The sequence below is a fragment of the Musa acuminata genome, chromosome BXJ1-5 (assembly GCF_036884655.1).
Source record: "Musa acuminata AAA Group cultivar baxijiao chromosome BXJ1-5, Cavendish_Baxijiao_AAA, whole genome shotgun sequence".
In the NCBI taxonomy this organism is placed as follows: domain Eukaryota; kingdom Viridiplantae; phylum Streptophyta; class Magnoliopsida; order Zingiberales; family Musaceae; genus Musa; species Musa acuminata.
This window is the reverse complement of record NC_088331.1, coordinates 47,343,795-47,362,151: the sequence shown is the minus strand read 5'-3', so window position 1 is coordinate 47,362,151 and position 18,357 is coordinate 47,343,795. Positions and strand designations below refer to the sequence as shown.

Below are 18,357 nucleotides of genomic sequence, written 5' to 3'. Positions count from 1 at the left end.
TATATATATATATATATATATATATATATATATATATATATATATATATATATATATATATATATATATATATGTGGATGGATGGATGGATGGCATTGATTTGGAAGGCTTTCGCAAAGGTGAGGCACGGGTGTAAATGGTTGGCATGCACCAACCACATCTGAGGTTAAAGTGGTTGATAGAGACGCAGAGCGAGTAGAAAACCCAGCCTCGCTTTTGAAGACCAAATGTTGCTATTACTGATGACTTGGTGGCTGTGCTCTTTCTGGAAGTACCTAAGACACTCCTTTTTATCAAACCCTTGCGTCCTTGTCATGCCAGAGATAATTACCACCATCTCTCTCTCTCTCTCTCTCTCCTGTAAACCATGAAACAGAGGAGCAATTGTGTGAAGTGCTGAACGAACATGCAAAAACAAACAAAGAAGAGACAAAAGGCAGAATTATTGGACAAAAGAAATTTAGTCTACCACAGAATAGATGATCAGATGGAAATCAAAAGTAGGTCATATAGTTACTGAAATTACATGAATAATAATAAAATAAAAACATAAAGGAGCAAATCAAAGTTCCTATTTGAACATTTTCTTCTTTTACTAGACTTGTTCGACCATCAAGCTTCTTTTTTCCAAGCTAAAAAAAATGGTTCCAGTGGATCAGTAGAAATGCATTATTAAGAAATATCATAATAACAAGTCCCTGGGTTTTATTGTTCCTTCAGCCCATCATATTATGCTTCCCATCAAACTGAAAGATGTATTCTCAAAATTGCATCGACAATATATTTATCTATAAGAAATCATTCCTCTAATCCAAGAATAGCCAAACTTCCACACTGAATCACATCAATCTAGCTATCTAGCTATCAAACCCTCCGAAAATTCCATCTACTGCCCATTTAGTTTCAAGCGTCTTTATGTTAGAGACTATGCTAAGAACAGTCAGCTCCCTCGGCTCTGTAGATTGACTTGATCATTGTACACTGAGGAGATTTTTTCTTCAGGAGCACTTATTATTTTTTTATTGAGCTCAATCATTTGATGCTACATGCCAAATTCTCACCTTATTGAACTGGATAAATCACAGGTATGCAACTTCATAACTTGGATTTGTGATTATACCAACTGGACTCGCTGACCAATTGCTGCATTCAAAGTCAGCTTTCCCCCAAAAAATAATTCGATACAAAGTTCATACTACCGGTCTCATCATACATTTCGAAGATGAAAAAAAAAGCCATATACAAACGGGTCTACTCTAATTAATGAAAAAGGTTCCAATGGTATAATATCATGTTCTCCTAGACATTGCCTTGATGTCAACATCCCACGTTGCTATATAAATTTGTCCTCAACTATGAACAATACTTCATCAAGCAATGCATATGTCACTACGTCAGGGGAAAATAAATAAGTGATTAGGCAAGAGGATGATGAAGAACCATGATCTTCTGGGGGTGGTTGGTTAGTCCTATTAGGTGGGTCTCAAAACATAATAATAACAACAGGATGACTTTGAGCAGGCGCATGACACACACAAGGAAAATTACAGGCAAAATAGACCCAGTTAAAGATCTATGATTGCGTTGCTACCAAACATTAGTGTGTTACAGGATTGACAATCTACTAAGCAGACTGTGTTCAAGAATGTCCCTCGAGTGTCATTTATCTGTCTTGCTCAGGGGCAGGCTACTGAGGTTTTTTACCTAGGTTGAGATGAGGCAAGCAATAAAGGAGCAGCTGCAGCTTCATGCCCGTGGGCATGAACACAGGGCACCTTTTTCTTACTGGAATGACGTCTCTGGGTATTCTTCAGAGACATAGGAAGTAGTGATCATGCTTCCAGTATTTATCCATGAGATCAAATACGCACACACAGATCACATAAGCCGTTTCCGTCCCTCTCTGTCAATCTACCTTATGGGGAGAGATAGCTGTCATGGTGGGCTCACAACTAATGACAGCATTCATTTATCACTTGCGCAGACAATGTCAGGGACAGGACTAAGAAAATAAAAAAGCTAGATAACAAGGCCCACCACAAGGACACAACCAAATTGCCTGCATGATTGGGCTCTCTCTCTCTCTCTCTCTTCACTGTTCTCGCATCAATTTTTACCATCAACATAGTTACTGCCCTTTTGTTCGTTCCCTTCTTCTTTCTTTCCCCTTCCTTTTTTTTTTTTTTCTTCTTTCTTTTTCCCCCTTAATGAGAGAGATAAGAATAAGAAGTTTCAATGTCCTTCGAGTAAACTCCTCCCTCCTCCTAGTCCTGCGGCAACGCATGGACTGGTGGCTCCATGATTCTTTTTCCAGTCAGAGTTTCATATCAAATCATAATTAATCAAGAAGGTAGTGGAGAGATATATATATATCGCATACTGTTCCAAGATGCTATGATTAAATTACTTCTCCCAGACCCCACCAAAGCCTCTCCACTGATTCAGCACCATGTGACAATGTCGGTCACTGTCCTTGACAACACCTCTCTGAGCTGCAGTAAGCTTTGCGATCACAAGAGTAAATGCCAAGAGAAGCTGCACTATGCTAGATCTCGTCGAGAAATACTGGACAGAGTATACCACTGTCGCTCATTCATCCAAACCCTGAAGAAGGACCACTTCCTGTGCACATATAAGATAGTTGGTGCAGAAGATTACAAAGACCAACCTGACCAATTTAAACTCATGATCAAACGCAAAACAACTATATTTCAGGATTTAAAATATCGTATGCTTGTTCCTAGAACACTCTGTCCAGGTGATCCCATCCCCACCTTTCTGGTCCCTCTCATTTTACTCATACAAATCCAGGCTTATGGTCTCTTCCTCCCCGCAGCGTCACCTGTTGGGACAATTACTCTGCCGAAGAAAAACTTATACAAGCCACACTCTCTTCGGCAGTCAAGTCAACCAAACAAGGATTTTTGAAGTTGAAAGAGAGGAGTTCATGTGTCTGACTGTGAATAGTTCAATTCTCTTGATTCCCTGGAACACTTCCAGTTGGTATCCCATCGAAGGGCCTTCGCCAGGGCACAACATTAACTACAAAAGGTGAGGAAGTGCAATCAGGGAGGGGGGAAGGAAGGGAAGCCGAGCCAACCTCCCATGTGGGTGTCAGCTGGATTCTATGTCACACCCGAACTTTACGGCCAAGAATACGCTGTAGCCTTTCTATCTTCTCTCTCTGTCTCTCTTTTCTTATTATCTTTTCTCCTAGAGGGGAGGGGAGGGGGTGGGTGGATGAGTAAGAGCAAGAGCAAAAGCTGCATGCTTTTTGCTGGGTGAAAACACTGCTTGAGTACAGACATCTCATTTCCATACTGTGGTGGCTTTCAGATAGATATGACATTGCCCTGATGCTCCTGTCCCCCCACCCCAAATTTCTTCAATTGTTTATCGTCCATGTACAAGCTCCCAAATATTTGAACATACAGCATTTCTCCCTTTCTGGCTACCTTATCTTTTGATAATTGGAGTATTAAACAACAGGATGATCAGAACAGAATCATCAGATCATATGGGCCAAGGTCTCTGCATAAATGATGTCCGTTCATTAGTGGGGCTGTGTTGTCCTAAGAATCAAAATTTATATTAACTATCAAACTGATCTCACATTCCCAGCACTAATACCTTAAACACATATCTCTAACGCAAGGGCCAGCATATGGTGCAGAGAATCATGTGTTCTGCCTTATATATATATATATATATATATAACTTGACTTTTATCTGTGGATTTAGGCTTATGGTTCTATCTCTTTTTCATTTTCTTCCGGGTCACCATATCTGATGCCTTGATCTCCTCCATTTGTGGACGGTAAAAAATAAATAATACTTGAAAGAAACAAAAATTCAATCTAATGACACCCCCCTACACCCACGACCACCACCACCACACGCATACTTATAATTGGAGTACTACTTTATAGTACCACTCGCCATCCTAAGGTTGCAGGGCCAGCTAAGGCTTTGCTCACCCATTAGGAGAAAAAGGAGGAAAGCAGGGCCAGCTAAGGCTTTGCTCAACCATTAGGAGAAAAGGAAAGGAAAAAAAGGCAGTGACTACCACACTGTCCTCTCAAAGAAGTAACAACTAACGGATAAACATTAAAAAAAAAAACATTCCTCCAATTAATTTGAGGGATTGGGCTGCAAATCCACCAAAGAATCCAAGAAGTAGATGTGGTTGGAGGGTCGTTTTCAGTACGCATGGAAGGCACTCCCTGGGTTCGTTTGGCACCAAAAATGACAGGCAATGGGGAGCGCTGGGAATACAATCGTATACCTAAAGGCAGGTAGGTCCAATCAACTTCACAAGGGGCTCTACATGCATCCTACTTCCTTCCCACCGATTTCTATATGCAAAACTAAGTACAATAAAATTTATAGTTTCCTTCTGGCTTTCCGCATTACATTCATTCATTCGAGTCTCGTTTTGTCTCCTAATATTCTTCCGACTCTTTGAAAGAAAAAGTTTTAGCTCCTGCTGCTACCTAAAGTTACACCTTTTGTCTAACACGATTTCAACCCTTGTTTTATCATGTCTCGTTCCAATCTCATGATGAAATTTTAGTTCCACCATACATATGTAGTTTTAAGAACACTCGACTTACAAGCCCAAAATACCAAGTTCATATTATTGGATAATTCATTATTAGTCAAACCATTCACGAACACCTTGATATTAGACTAGTTAAATCTCTCCAGCTCCTTCATAAATATTTATGAATCATATTCGAATCCATCTCTCAAAGCTTCATTTTCAGATGAGCCCAGCTTCCACATGACATTGTCATCAGAAAACGTAGCCAAACTAATTGGCTAATACTCACATGAATAAGCATGTTTAATAAACTCACCAGAAAAGATTGTTTCTAGGCTTGCCAGCATACGCTCGTTTGTTTTTACAGCATCAGATCCTGGGATCTTACTATCAACAATTAAGAACTTTACCAGGTAACCTATCTGATATCTTCAATAAATTCTCTGGATAGTCTCAAATCCTCAATGCATAACCAATCATGAAGGTTTAGTATATACTGATTTATAATATCATAAACGGTTGGCATATTGATAGAACTGCCATTAAAATGCTTTATAAACTCAAAAGACACTTGTATATGGTGGGTATCAACCTAGACATGTCATTACTATTGATTAAATAATTTAAAACTTTTTTTTTTTTTTGTACAAGTGGATCAGGCTCATATTTATTTTTTGTGAATCTTTAAAAGTGAGATATCAATCAATATAAATTATGTTGAAACTATAAAGGAAGATTTGATGAGAGTGCATGACAGATCATCTTTTTATATTACAGTAGATTATGGATCCTATGTATTAGTTATTTTTACATTTGTGTTTATTTCCCATTAAATAATATAAATTTACCCAGATTAAATTAGTTAAATTTTGGTAACTTTTTTTGGTTTAAATAATAACTAGATCTTTACACAGTCCGAACTTGTGTCATTTCATATATAAGCTCCAGCTCCACTTATTTGATAAGTCAAAAAAGTTTAAACACACTCTTGTTGAGCTAGGCCTAAACTTAACTTGAACTTCCCTGAAATCAAAGCCGATTTCAGACATCAAGCTTGGCTAAAAACTCGCATTCTCCTACCAAACTTCACTCGTTTGCAATCCTAATAACCTCATCATGGTCTTGGCCCATATTAAACAAACAAACCTTACCGGTGCGACCACCAAGCACCATGATTGAAGGACGACATAACAAAAGAATATAGATAATTTGATGATTGCCAAAACTTAATGGTCTCATCATTTACCATCAACTCAAACTTACACTTCTCAACCTAGAAGATCAGTTTGACATAAGCTATCACAATTAATGTTAATAACTGCTCATTTCGTGCACAAGAACCCTTTGTCAAAAATCCAGCTAAGAAAGGTTACACTGTCCCTTCACGAACGTACCTCTCAATTGTTCAACTCAGAACCCCATATGAACTGTGACACAATAGTGCAAGATTGATTTTTGCATCCCAAGCTTCTCTGTCAAATGGCCCCTCAACTTGAGACGGAATCATGTTAAGGTTCTTACGGGGGCAAAAGTAGTTGCATCATTAAGCCAACCTATCAGTTTTGAAAAGCAGTATCACTAGGACCAGGCAAGTTACATTCTGCATCAAATGACTCCTCAACCAAAGACAGGATCAACCTCAAGAAATTAAACAAGCAATAACTGATGTGGTTAGCAATGGAAAATGTGTTACACCAATGGTACCAACTATAATGCTGATCAACAGGATCAGGAAGCAATCGATAATATTATAGCAAACTAAAACTTGGGCCTGACTGACTCTTTAACCTGCCTAGACATTGCCAGAAGCAACTGAGAGGCCTTACTTGTGGTGGTTAAAGGAGTGCACACCAACCTTATTTCCCGAGTTCCTGACGTCAGGAAAGGCCTCCTTGGGGGTGCTTAGAAAGCAACAGGTAGTCCGGATGCTAGGCAAAATTTACCAAGTGATATGCTATACACTGAACTTCTAGACATCTCGACTTGTGAATGTAACTTACCTCAAAGACATTTCTAAAAACCCAGTTTATTTCTCCACCACAGCTTACTAATTTTTTACAACCATCTCCATATGTGGGGAAAACAAAAGGACAATCATTTTGGTGCGGAACAAAAATTAACTAGTCGTAGCTTTCCACTAAAAGATAAAATTTCAACATGTTCAATTGAGGCATAACATATACAAGAGAGGAGATCAAGAACAATAGTTCAAAACAAAACAAAGGCATAGATAGAGCAGCACAAACCTTTTATACAAACAGCAAAGCAATATTTATGACACTAAAAATGAAAGAAAACAAACATTAAATAAAGGACCAAAAGAGCAAATGTGAGGCAGGATTCTAATCAAGTTTTGCCAATAGAAACAGTCAAGAACATTTTCAGTGTAACAAATCCATTACTTGCTTGAAGCATAAAAGGGGCTATAACAGGTGGTAAATGGTATGAAGGCAAAATCATGTCAGTTGCATGGTCTTCTAACCTAAGAGCATTTCGTGGACTAAAATGTTAAAAATATGCAGAATAATCAAAATTAGGGAATAAAGGACACATAGAAAGGAATCAAAGGAACATCATGTGAAGGTTCAGTATTATATTAAAGATGTTGATAAGAGAAGTAGCAAAAGAAAATTCCAACAGCTATTATTGATTTATCAGCAGAAATTAGAGCATCAGTAAATTTTCCCTCATTATTTGTCTATCTCATATGAACAATAAAGCTTTTATATACTTGTGAAAATCAAAAAGAGATATTGGTATCATTGTACAAATCATCAAGGGAAATACAAAAGGCAGACATTACTCATCTTATTCCAAGTATCTCTGTAAGGAGTGGAAATAGGAATCACCATCCTGCATAATCAGTGGCATTGAGTAGAATGAGTCAGAAACAAAATGCAATAATAAGTGTATCTAACTGATAATGAATGATGTGAAAACCATTTTTTGCTGATTTTGATGCCATGCAAGCTGGATAAAATTTCTTTCCTGGTAAAGGAGCTTCAAACCTTGAATAAGGATAAAAAAACATACAATGCAAATTAATGCCAAAAATGACAAAATTTCAACTTTAGGAGCTACTGACTACCAAAGAGCCAATTTTAATCAAATCTGGCATGGACCAACTGATCAAGCTAAATTCTAACCAAATCCGAGATCTGAGTTCTTCAAAATATAGTCATACAGCCATGACTTTGAATCCCCACTGTTAATCCATTGCAATTACCCTCAACTGAATCCATCCAGACACAAAAGATTAATCAGAAAAAAAAAAGAACAAAGAGAGAAATTCAGTCACACTAGCCCTCGGTCACCAAACTGACCACCTCTGGCAAGTAGATCAGGGATCGCCCACTAGATTTCACCAATGCCAACAAGATCCAACCGAGGAGCGGTGGAAGCAACAACAGAGGGGGAAGAGGAGATGGCCCATTTTCCTTTCCATTAGATTTCCATGGCCCACTCTCATCAAACCCAACTGGAACAAAAAGCGATTTGTAGGTTATTTCACACAGAAAGATCTGCATTGTGATCTTTCTTCCTGGTTCTAATGGCAAGGTAACCTACATAATTTGGTGCTTTGACTATAACTGAAAATATATATCACACACTTCATAACATGGTAAGAGGCACCAACATTTTGAAAAAACAAGATATCAAGTTCTTTCCAGATGGCTAATCCAAGTAAAAGGATTGAACCATATGATAGCTAGCTTCCTAATTGTTACAGATACAAAAAATGTCAAAGGCAATTTGGTAAGTTAAAATGATGAAGGGACGAGTGTCATGCCCATGCTCGAGGCATCATTCGACTAGGATCCTGCTGACATTACAGCATATCAGGAAGAGTATACTCATTTGTAAAAGGGAGGAGCCAAAATGGTGAAGATTAGAAAGTGAATGACACAGGAAATGACAGACCAGTGGTATTAATGATTCTGATGACTCTTGCCATGATGTTGGCATTAAAGATGACAATAGACAAAGGAAAACACCTAACAACATTTTAAACTCCAAAGCAGCATTTTATTCCCCTTACATCACCGACCATTTTATTCCCCTTACTGAGTAATGTCCGCACCAAGATATTTTCTGTAGGATATCCATGACCAAGTCCAAACAGGCACATAAGCTAAGACGGGCAAAGATCACTCTCTGAAAAGATACTACGTTAATTGGTGATTTCTAGTATACAAAAAGATGTGTTTGTATCTTCTGAGCCGATGGTCAAGGTATGAATGATACAAGACAAAGCATGATTGAGTGACAGACGGTGACCCCTGATATGTAAATTGACTGCACAAATGTGTATTTCCAACAAAGACGTTTTACCAAATAAAACAAGAGAAAATATCCTTCCTTTAAATATAGATGCTATAGTTAGAAAATGTGAGACAATTAGCATTGGTGGTGTGAGGATACGTAAAGGGAGACCTAAGAAGACTATCAGAAAATATAAGGATTTAAATTATTTTTAATTTAACTAAGAATATTATTTTGTACAGAGATCAATAGAGGCAAAAGATCCATTTTGTTGGCCCCAACTAGTTGGGACTATTTTGCCATAGTGGAACAAAATCAAAAGACATGTGAGTATGGAATTGATCCAATTAGAAAGTTGCATAAAGATGCGAAACAAATAAAGGCCAATGAGGCAGCAAATAGATATCAAAGGCAACACTGAAGCAAAACTATGAAGCAGAACCAAAATTATATACTCATTTAAAAAGACAGCAGTCGCTTATGATGCTCCTTTCGTATATATCAGGGAACCTAAATCAAGCTCACAACAAAGCTAAAAAGGGAGGAGAAAAGAGATAAACAGCAATGATTACACATAGTCAGCACATAGCCTTCGTATGATTCAGCCAACAGACCTACCTCCTTAAGCGAAGAGAATGATAAAGCTTCAATAAGTGTCACAAGTAACCTACACTTGTACAAAAGTTATGTGAGACAATGGCACCTCACAAATAAATACAAGACAAACTAAAATATATATAACCTAGTGACGAAGTTAAAAAATTAAGAGGTGGATATTAATGTGAAAGATCTGAGCCCAGCACAATTTGGTCTCTCATAAGAGTGTGTCTTTCGTAGGAATTGCTACAACTTCAAACGAAGTACTTTAATCCCCTTGGCCAACAAATTAAAAATGTGCAAAGTGATACATATCTGCACAGCTATGCACATATATATGTGAAATAAGAGCATATAAAGAATAGGAACTGCATAAACTTACCAGCATAGACTGCATTACTTCCAAAGTCTGACTTCAGATATCCTGAGTTTCTCATAGACCTCGTTATAACTCTATTTAGGACACTGAGTCTTTGGATTGGCTAGAATGAACTTGTAGCAGATGTCCTTAGCAGTGATTAATAGAGCAAAGTTGGAGCTTCCGAAGAAACGAATCTCGTTGATTTGTGATCATACCTAAGTCACATATAACAAAATATTCCTTTCATAGCAAACTACAACAACATTATGCATGGATTAGAATCTAAGGAATTTAGAGGATGCTGTAATACTCACCTTGTCATGACAAATTCCCAAACGATAGATCTAATCTCTGCGTCTCATGCCACGCCATCACAATAGATACATCTGAAAAGTTGGGGATGGCAACTACTCACAATAACACAAACCATGAGTAACACCCATCATCCTCGCATCCAACCCTAACCCACATTCCTCGAACCCACCTACATCATCGGCCCTCCCCCGGAGATCCCACGGCCCTCAGATTCGAGATCGGGGACTTCCTCATCAAGCATGACGGAGGCAGGTGATCCGGATGATCGTTCACCGGCGAGGGCGACGAGGCTTCCTGGCGGTGGTTTTCTTGAGGTGAAGGTGGGCGGGAATCGCGGGGAGGACAGCCCACGGCAGCGCTCTATTTATAGGAGACCGAAGGTACAAAGTGGGTCGGGCTGGCGATTACGGTGACGGATCGAGCCACATGGGAAAGCGGATCTGACATTTCTGTGCGTATCGGGTCCATACATCTAACAGCATATTCTCGGATCCATACCCAAATCGACGAGCTTCTTAATGGATCCAATAAACCAGTCATCACATCATGAATGATGATCTCACGGTTCCAAATCAATCAAAGGATGATGGACGGGTTATACTCGATCAATGGTCGTCACTCGTTGGTGATGATGGATCATCATACCGCCACGTACCACCACGTGGGCCTTAATAATCACGCCGCTGTATAAAGATTTTGATGCATGATGAGAAGTTGAGTACATATTTCTTCTTGAAAAATGGATTAATCCACTCTACTCCATGATGTTAATTGAATATTAAATAAAAATTTTAAAATATATTATATATTTTTTATAGAAAAATGATGAAGACGTAATTCGAGCTCATGATTTTACGATATACTATAAAAATCTTTACTATGTTTATTATTTATATTAGTGTATAAATGTCAACTCACAAGATCGAAGAGAGTCAATGTCGTTATTAATAACGTAACTCTTAATACTAAAAAAAAAAGTCAACGATTATCCCCCACATGACAATTCGATATAAAATCAAATAATTCCATAAATGATATGAGATGTTTGATCGAAGAACAAGAGAAATGGCTTCATATTTAATGCGGTGATCCCAAATTGATCAATGATTTAGACGGAGATGGAGTCGATAAAGCAATGGAAGCCTCCTTGTTCTTGGATGATCAATGCATCTTCCCAATTGGCTTCATATTTAATGTGGTGATCCCAAATCTTAGGATGCAAGTCCAATGCCCCCCTTTGTTGACCCCTATACATCGCTTGGGAGTAGTAGTATACTTACATCATAATGATGCTTTACAACAAAGAGAAAGTGTTTGGTTTAACAACTAGTTTTCTTAAGGACCAAATCAACTCTCTCTCTCTCTCTCTCTCTCTCTCTCTCTCTCTCTACCTCTTTGATCTATTGAGTTTACTAATCGAATATAAAATCTTAAATAGGGTTGTGACCACCAGAGTTGTTAAAATAAATCAACAAATAAATAATATATATGTATATATATATATATATATCCCAAAAAAGAAAAAAAAAGGGGGACACCATGAGCTCCACTTGCTACACTATTACTTGGTTGTTTAGGACACAAAATATTTATTTATTTTATAAGATACTAATTTTTTAATTGGGCAAATACATATTTCCATGGTTTAACTCTTAATTATTCATATAAAATATAAAAAATTTCCACTGATTATTATTATGTTGACACTAAGTGTGATATTAATTTGGATGAATTTTTGAAAAAAAACTTTTTTTTGAACTTTTAGATTTTTCTAATCATATATATTTTTTACCTAATACCTAAAATACAAATTCGTAATATTAATTTTATATTTTTACCTGTGATGATTTAGAAGAAAAAAAAGAAAATTTTGGACTAATTTATGAAAAAAAATCTATTTTTAACTTTGTTTTATTTTAGATTTTTTAATCATGTCCATTTTTTACCTAATATCTAAAATACCTCATTCATTTTTTTCTCTCTCTTAAGATAAATTGGTTTCAGTTAAGATATTTATAAACTATGCTTTGTTGTTTTCAATAATACTAGAAAAATACTAGAATATAATATAAAAAATATTATATTGTAGTTTTTTAAAATATTATATTATAGTGTAAAAATAGTAAAAATATATTTTTATGTTGTGTTATAGTTTTTCTAATGTTATTAAAAATATTATAACATTATAATTAGACAGGTCCATCAGAAAATAAAAAGTAAAAAAATTATTAAAAAATAAAAATGAGGATATCTTTCGAGAAAATATTTTTAATTTTTTTTCGAAAATTCGTCCTATTAATTTTAGGGTAAAGAAAAAAAAAAAGGACTTGCGATGTGATGTCCGCATCACATGGCATCAGTACTTGTCGCAGGCAGCACTGCTTTGTCTCCATCACCGTCGAAAGCACCCAAAAATTACTGCATCACACCACAAAGCAACGGTCACAAACCCTTCTTTGTCGTCGCCCAAACAAAGCCACTAAGAACAGTGGTAGATGAAGCAAGCGGAGGTGAAAGGCTCCGTGGAAGAAAGAGGCATCTCTTTCCAACTCCAACACTCTCACCCACGCCTCCCAGTTCAGTAGCACAAATCCATCATCGGCGGGCGAACAGTCGCATTCGAGATTTCCTCGTCGACTCCACTCTCTCCTACGGTTCCCCTCTTCGATTCCTTCCTTCCTCCTCTCCCTTTCGTTCTCAAAAAGGGTAAATTAATGTTCTCCCATGCTTCTCGTCTTGATTTAGGTTTCGAGTTCTTTCCTTTGGTTATCCGTTTCTTTGTGGCCCTGAATCGGCGTGGTAAACGGCAATGCAGGCGCCGATTTGATTGGGTGTTTGCTCCTGTGTGCGTTGGGGGGGGGGGGGGGGGGGGGGAAGGGGGGGTGGGGGGAGAGATCGGAGGTGATGGTGGACGACACGAGGGCGCGGAAGCCCTCGCCACCGGCGAGCAGGGCGTTCGGCGGGGGAGCGTGGCGGAGGGCAGCGATGCGGACGTGGGTACTGCGGGTGGGGTCCAGCATCCTCATCTGGACGGCGGTCATGCAGCTCACTTCGGTGTGGCAGCCGCGTCTCCCAAAGTCGTGGCCGCCCGCCTGCTTCGACCGCCGCGGTGGTGCCGTCGCCGGACAGGGAAACGACGACGCCAACACCAACGCCAACGCCAACGCCAATCTCTCCGTCCTCGGCCGCGAGGACCACGCGCTCTCTGGGTCCCTCTCCTCGCCGCCCGCTCTCCTCCCGCGGAGTGAGTCCCGATCTGTCCTCCTCCTCCTCCTTCCTCTCTTGCACCAAATTTTCATCTTTATTACGGTTTGATCCGAAAGTTGCCTTCTTTCTCGGTTCTTGATTTCTTAATTTCTTTCCGATATGTCTACGGACTTCCTAGCGTGCTTGATCTCTTGATTTAGTTGAATGTGGATCATCGGAATGGGATATGGGAACACAAATTGGATCTTTTTTCTCTTTCGTCTTAGACATTGTTATTTATGACATCTTCACGACTGAATTAGAATCAAGCATGGACTTGGAGTTAGTGTTAGCCGTCTGGGTGGATAAGCTTCGAATTAGAGTCACGCCAGCAGGTCCATGTGCTTGCAATGTCTTCACTTGCGAGTCCTTAAGATTGTGTAGGAGACTTGGCTTCTGCCGGATCTTTAGCAGTTCCAAGTTGTTTACTTCAGAACAGAAAAGCCCTGTGGAATTCACCTCCAATCCTAGAAATTATAGAGAGCAACCCAAAACCAAAGGCGAACAGATGAGCTGAACAAATCATATTCACATCCTTGGGTTATGAATAGAATAATTTTAATAGAATAATTGACCAATTAATTTGAAAAAAAATATCATAATTTAATTTTAATGGAATAATTGATCTGTAAACTTTGGTGAGCTTAAATCATTGGTCCAAAATAATTAAGCCCAAGTTAATAAGAGTACGCCCATCGGTTATTATAAGTCAATATAAGTTTTAATCCACTTCCAATATGGGATTAAATTAGGTTGTTACAAAAGGAAACACCAAATTTGGATATTTTAAGGTTTAACCCCAAATTAGGATGTCAAGCAATGAGTCATATGTTTGTTTATCATCTGAATAAACTGAATTTGGATCCTAACATTTCTTTAACTTTTAGTCTAGAACTGGAATGCTTTGCAAGTTTGATTTATTTACTTATCAGGGCTTCATCCTAATTTGGCATCTGGATAAACCAAGTATCGTCACTGTGTTGCTATCAAACATTGATATTCACCTGACTAAACTATCCATGCCGTGGTTGGCTAGCAGGATTTTAATCCTTGTTTTCTCTCAGTTATCTATGCTCTGCTGGAGATGACCAAATTTTTATGATTGTATACCATCTTCCAGTTAATCCTCTAAGAGTTGAAAATCCCTCCAAAATTCCCCTATATTTTGACACAACCCTGAAAAAGAAACATTTGACTGGTTTTTTGATGGATTTGTGTTGTTCAGTGTGCACGAATCATTTGCAGTATCACTTGGATTCTTGCATATAAACTCTGATTAACCCTCTTTTACATTTTGATTATTTTAGAGACCTATACTGGAATATAATGGCATTGACACTGCAATTCGTATCTTTTTATTCCTTGTGCTTAATTGGTAAGCTTGGATTCGGTGTCACATGTGATGGTAATAATAAGGTGAATGATATGGGAACTTCCCAGAAAGAGAACTTTGCATTGTTGATTGTCCTCAGTGCTCAACGTAAACAAAATAAAGGTAAACTGAGGAATCGAAGCATTATTGAATGGTTTTTAAGTACCAAGAGCTGCTAGATATATATATATATATATATATATATATATATAGTTTTCCTTTTTCTTTAGCTAAAATTGCATGGTTATTGATTATTTTGTAAGAACCCTTTGGTTACAAAGTTCAGTAACTAATACTCATGAAGAACAATTTATTACTAGATTTCTTGTGCTTAGAAAAGTAAAAGATATATCTTATTAAGGTCAAGTAGATTAAGTTGTAGTCTTAAACATTTTAACTTATTACATAAAGTGGAAAGTTAGGATATCAATATTGAATTTTCATAGAGGGAGATAGAAAGGACAATAATGAAAGTAGCATTTCCATAATTTAAAGACCAATGTTATTATGCTAACATATTTACCGATCCTAGCAAATGTGGTGATATGTTTCTTATTTTATATGGTCATTTAAAGCACTATTATAACAGGAGATTCTTTATCCATCCACTTTAAGAATTACACCTTCAAACACCCACTTTTATGATATAATTAAATGTTCTTTGTAACACCAATAAATCTCTCTACTGTGATCAAATTATGACCTCCACCAATTATTATTAGAAAATATATGGCATCGTTTTGGTTCGTTGTTTCAAAAGGGTGGGTGCGGAAAGCACTACTTACCACTCATGCACTATTCTAAGTTGATAATGCAATGAGTGGCATAATCAAAGCAAATTCTGGTGATTGAACTTTTTTTTGTTCTTACATCAGATTTATATCCTCTGGATGTTCAACTGACTGAAATATTGCTGGCTAAAGTTGTTTTTTCTTCCTTTTGTTTCTCTCACATTTTATTTTGACATATTGAGAACATGTTTAACTCTTGATCAGGAGTTTACAAAAGTAATGGTTATCTCAAAGTATCATGCAATGGGGGCCTAAATCAAATGCGAGCAGCGGTTTGTATATCTTTATATTTCCATTTCATGCATCTCCTCAATTTTGTTTGCCAACATATCATATCGCTGCATTCAAGTTGCTTGTCAATATGTTATAACTATTATTGTTTCTTGCAGATTTGTGACATGGTTACTATAGCACGTTATCTGAATCTAACACTAGTAATTCCTGAACTTGATAAAACATCTTTCTGGGCTGATCCTAGGTATGGATCTCTTGGTTAGCTTTCTCTTGTTGTTCAAGAGTTATATCTTTAAACTAATACATGCACTAATTGCAGTGATTTTGGTGACATATTCAATGTAAATCACTTTATTAATTCTTTGAGAGATGAAGTTAAGATTGTAAAATCACTCCCTAAAAAGTTCGGCAGAAAAATCCACACTGAACCATTCTCGATGCCTCCAGTCAGCTGGTCTAGTGAGAAATACTACTTGAAGCAGGTTAGCTAAGAAAGTCTTTTTTTGTCAATGGCGGTTGCTATTTATTCCAAGAATGTAATCTTTGAACAAATAATTTGATTACAGATTTTACCTCTTATAAGGAAGCACAAGGTAATTCATTTTAATAGAACCGATGCTCGTCTCGCAAATAACGGACTTCCTTTACGTCTCCAAAGGCTTCGTTGTCGTGTTAACTATGAGGCATTAAGATTTACACCGGAAATTGAGGCCCTAGGTGATAAGCTTATTTCAATTCTTCGGAGAAGTGGATTTTTTGTCGTTCTACACCTGCGATATGAGATGGATATGCTCTCTTTTTCTGGCTGCACACATGGATGTTCTGACAAAGAAACCGAAGGACTCACAAGGATGAGGTTTGCTATTTAGTATTTAATCTTTATTCACGGTTCTCTTCAATTATTAAAAAGATTTGTTGGGACCTTTGCACTTCAAGATATGCATATCCATGGTGGAAAGAGAAGGAAATAGTATCAGAAAAGAAAAGATTGGATGGTTTGTGCCCTCTTACTCCTGAAGAAACAGCATTGGTACTACAAGCTCTCGGCTTCAAAAGGGACACTCTAATATACATTGCCTCTGGTGGAATCTATGGTGGTGAAAGGAGACTGGCTGCGTTGAGGGCTTCGTATCCCAAAATTGTAAGCGTTCTGTCCTTGGGCAGTTGAATGAAATATGCATACAATTTTCTTATCGGTAGTTTAACCCTTCAGGTTAGGAAGGAGATGCTTCTTAGCGCTGATGAACTGAGGCCTTTCCAGAACCATTCAACTCAGATGGCAGCATTGGACTATCTAGTCTCTGTTGCAAGTGATGTTTTTGTCCCCACTTATGATGGGAATATGGCTAAAGTTGTGGAAGGACATCGCAGGTTTGATCTTTCATCAGATTTGCCACTTCTAATCTTCTAAGACAAGAATTCTTTTTTCCTGAGATTCTTGCTTTTCAGTAATATAGATGTGAAGTATCTCTCATAATAATTAGGATATATCTATATGATAGTGACACTTCTTTCTGGAGTTTCATTTGAGATGCCTCATCAGATACTTTCTGATTAATTACACCTCATTTTTCCACTGAGGCCAACATGCTTCCTAGGTCTGATGGATCCTTGCTACCTATCTTATGCACTTTGTGAACTAAAACTTGTGTGCTACATTTGTCGCTAAGATTCATTCTTCCATGTGAATCCAGCTCAAATATTTGTTTATGGGTTTCTCTTGTTTGTGTGTAGGTATACAGGCTTTCGTAGGACAATTGTGTTGGATCGACGAGAACTCGTAGAGCTTTTGGATCTTCTCCGGGATGGAAAACTATCGTGGGACCAGTTCTCGATCGCAGTTAAGGAAGTGCACAAAAACAGGATGGGTCAACCTACACTAAGGAAGGTTATTCCCGGGCGCCCCAAAGACGAGGACTACTTCTATGCTAATCCTCAAGAATGCACGGGACCTCCAAGGAGTTCAAACATTGAATCAAGAAAATCCGATATCTAAAGTTGCTGTTGCTGTCAATTCCTGTTGCCTTCCCAGATATATGATTCCTTTACCTGGAGTACCAGCTATCTGCAGCTCGATGTATAGCCGACTAAATTGTTAATTTGGTTAACCCTAATTTTATGAGCAAAGCCTAAGCCAAGGCTGCCACGGACCTTTGACTACTGGCATCATGCGAGGATCGGAAAGCTTGCGGGCGCCTCCCCTGCCATTCTTCTGGCTGTGATTGCTTGAGGCGTATCGCCGTTCTTGGATTTTCGATATATATATTTTTAGTGTCGTAGATTGTGACTACAGCACCATACACAACTGAAATCAGATATCTTTACTGTCTTCTTTTTAGCAAGATTTTGGCAGATGCATTCTCAAAGTATCATCTCTACTGGTTGCTAGAACTGTTTGCATCATTTATCTGGTATGCAATGTGGATCTGAAAGGTTATGTGATTACATGAAGCTGCTTTCTCCGAACACCTTCTGTGAGACATCGTACTAGTCACGAGTCCAGCCACCGACACAGTCGTGGGACTCGTGTAGGGTCGTACTGCACGTTCGGTGCTGGTGCCCTAGTCGTCACTTGAGTCGCGACGCGGCGCATGGTTCTCCACTACAGCGCACGATCGCGACGGGGCAACCAGTC

At 38.1% G+C, this 18,357-nt stretch overlaps 1 protein-coding gene and 1 long non-coding RNA gene across 2 annotated transcripts; one reads left to right on the top strand and one right to left on the bottom strand.

The window, feature by feature from the left end:
* Window positions 1-79: 79 nt before the first annotated feature.
* On the bottom strand, window positions 80-10,399 carry LOC135674776 (uncharacterized). The gene is made up of 3 exons (XR_010513710.1): window positions 10,079-10,399; window positions 9,786-9,979; window positions 80-7,396 (listed from the first exon to the last, which is right to left on the bottom strand). It is a non-coding gene; the product is annotated as an uncharacterized LOC135674776 (long non-coding RNA).
* Window positions 10,400-12,948: 2,549 nt separating this feature from the next.
* On the top strand, window positions 12,949-18,113 carry LOC103986214 (rhamnogalacturonan I rhamnosyltransferase 4). The gene is made up of 8 exons (XM_009404148.3): window positions 12,949-13,323; window positions 15,693-15,760; window positions 15,878-15,966; window positions 16,042-16,204; window positions 16,289-16,578; window positions 16,659-16,863; window positions 16,936-17,093; window positions 17,457-18,113. The coding sequence occupies exons 1-8, from the start codon at window positions 12,984-12,986 to the stop codon at window positions 17,716-17,718; spliced, it is 1,575 nt and encodes a 524-aa protein (XP_009402423.2). The 5' UTR covers window positions 12,949-12,983; the 3' UTR covers window positions 17,719-18,113.
* The last annotated feature ends 244 nt before the right edge of the window (window positions 18,114-18,357 follow it).

Coding starts and splice junctions, on each gene's coding strand:
- LOC103986214 (XM_009404148.3), top strand. CDS start 12,984: ATGGTGGACGACACGAGGGCGCGGAAGCCCTCGCCACCGGCGAGCAGG. Junction 15,761..15,877: donor TAAATCAAATGCGAGCAGCG/GTTTGTATATCT, acceptor TGTTTCTTGCAG/ATTTGTGACATGGTTACTAT. Junction 15,967..16,041: donor TCTTTCTGGGCTGATCCTAG/GTATGGATCTCT, acceptor CACTAATTGCAG/TGATTTTGGTGACATATTCA.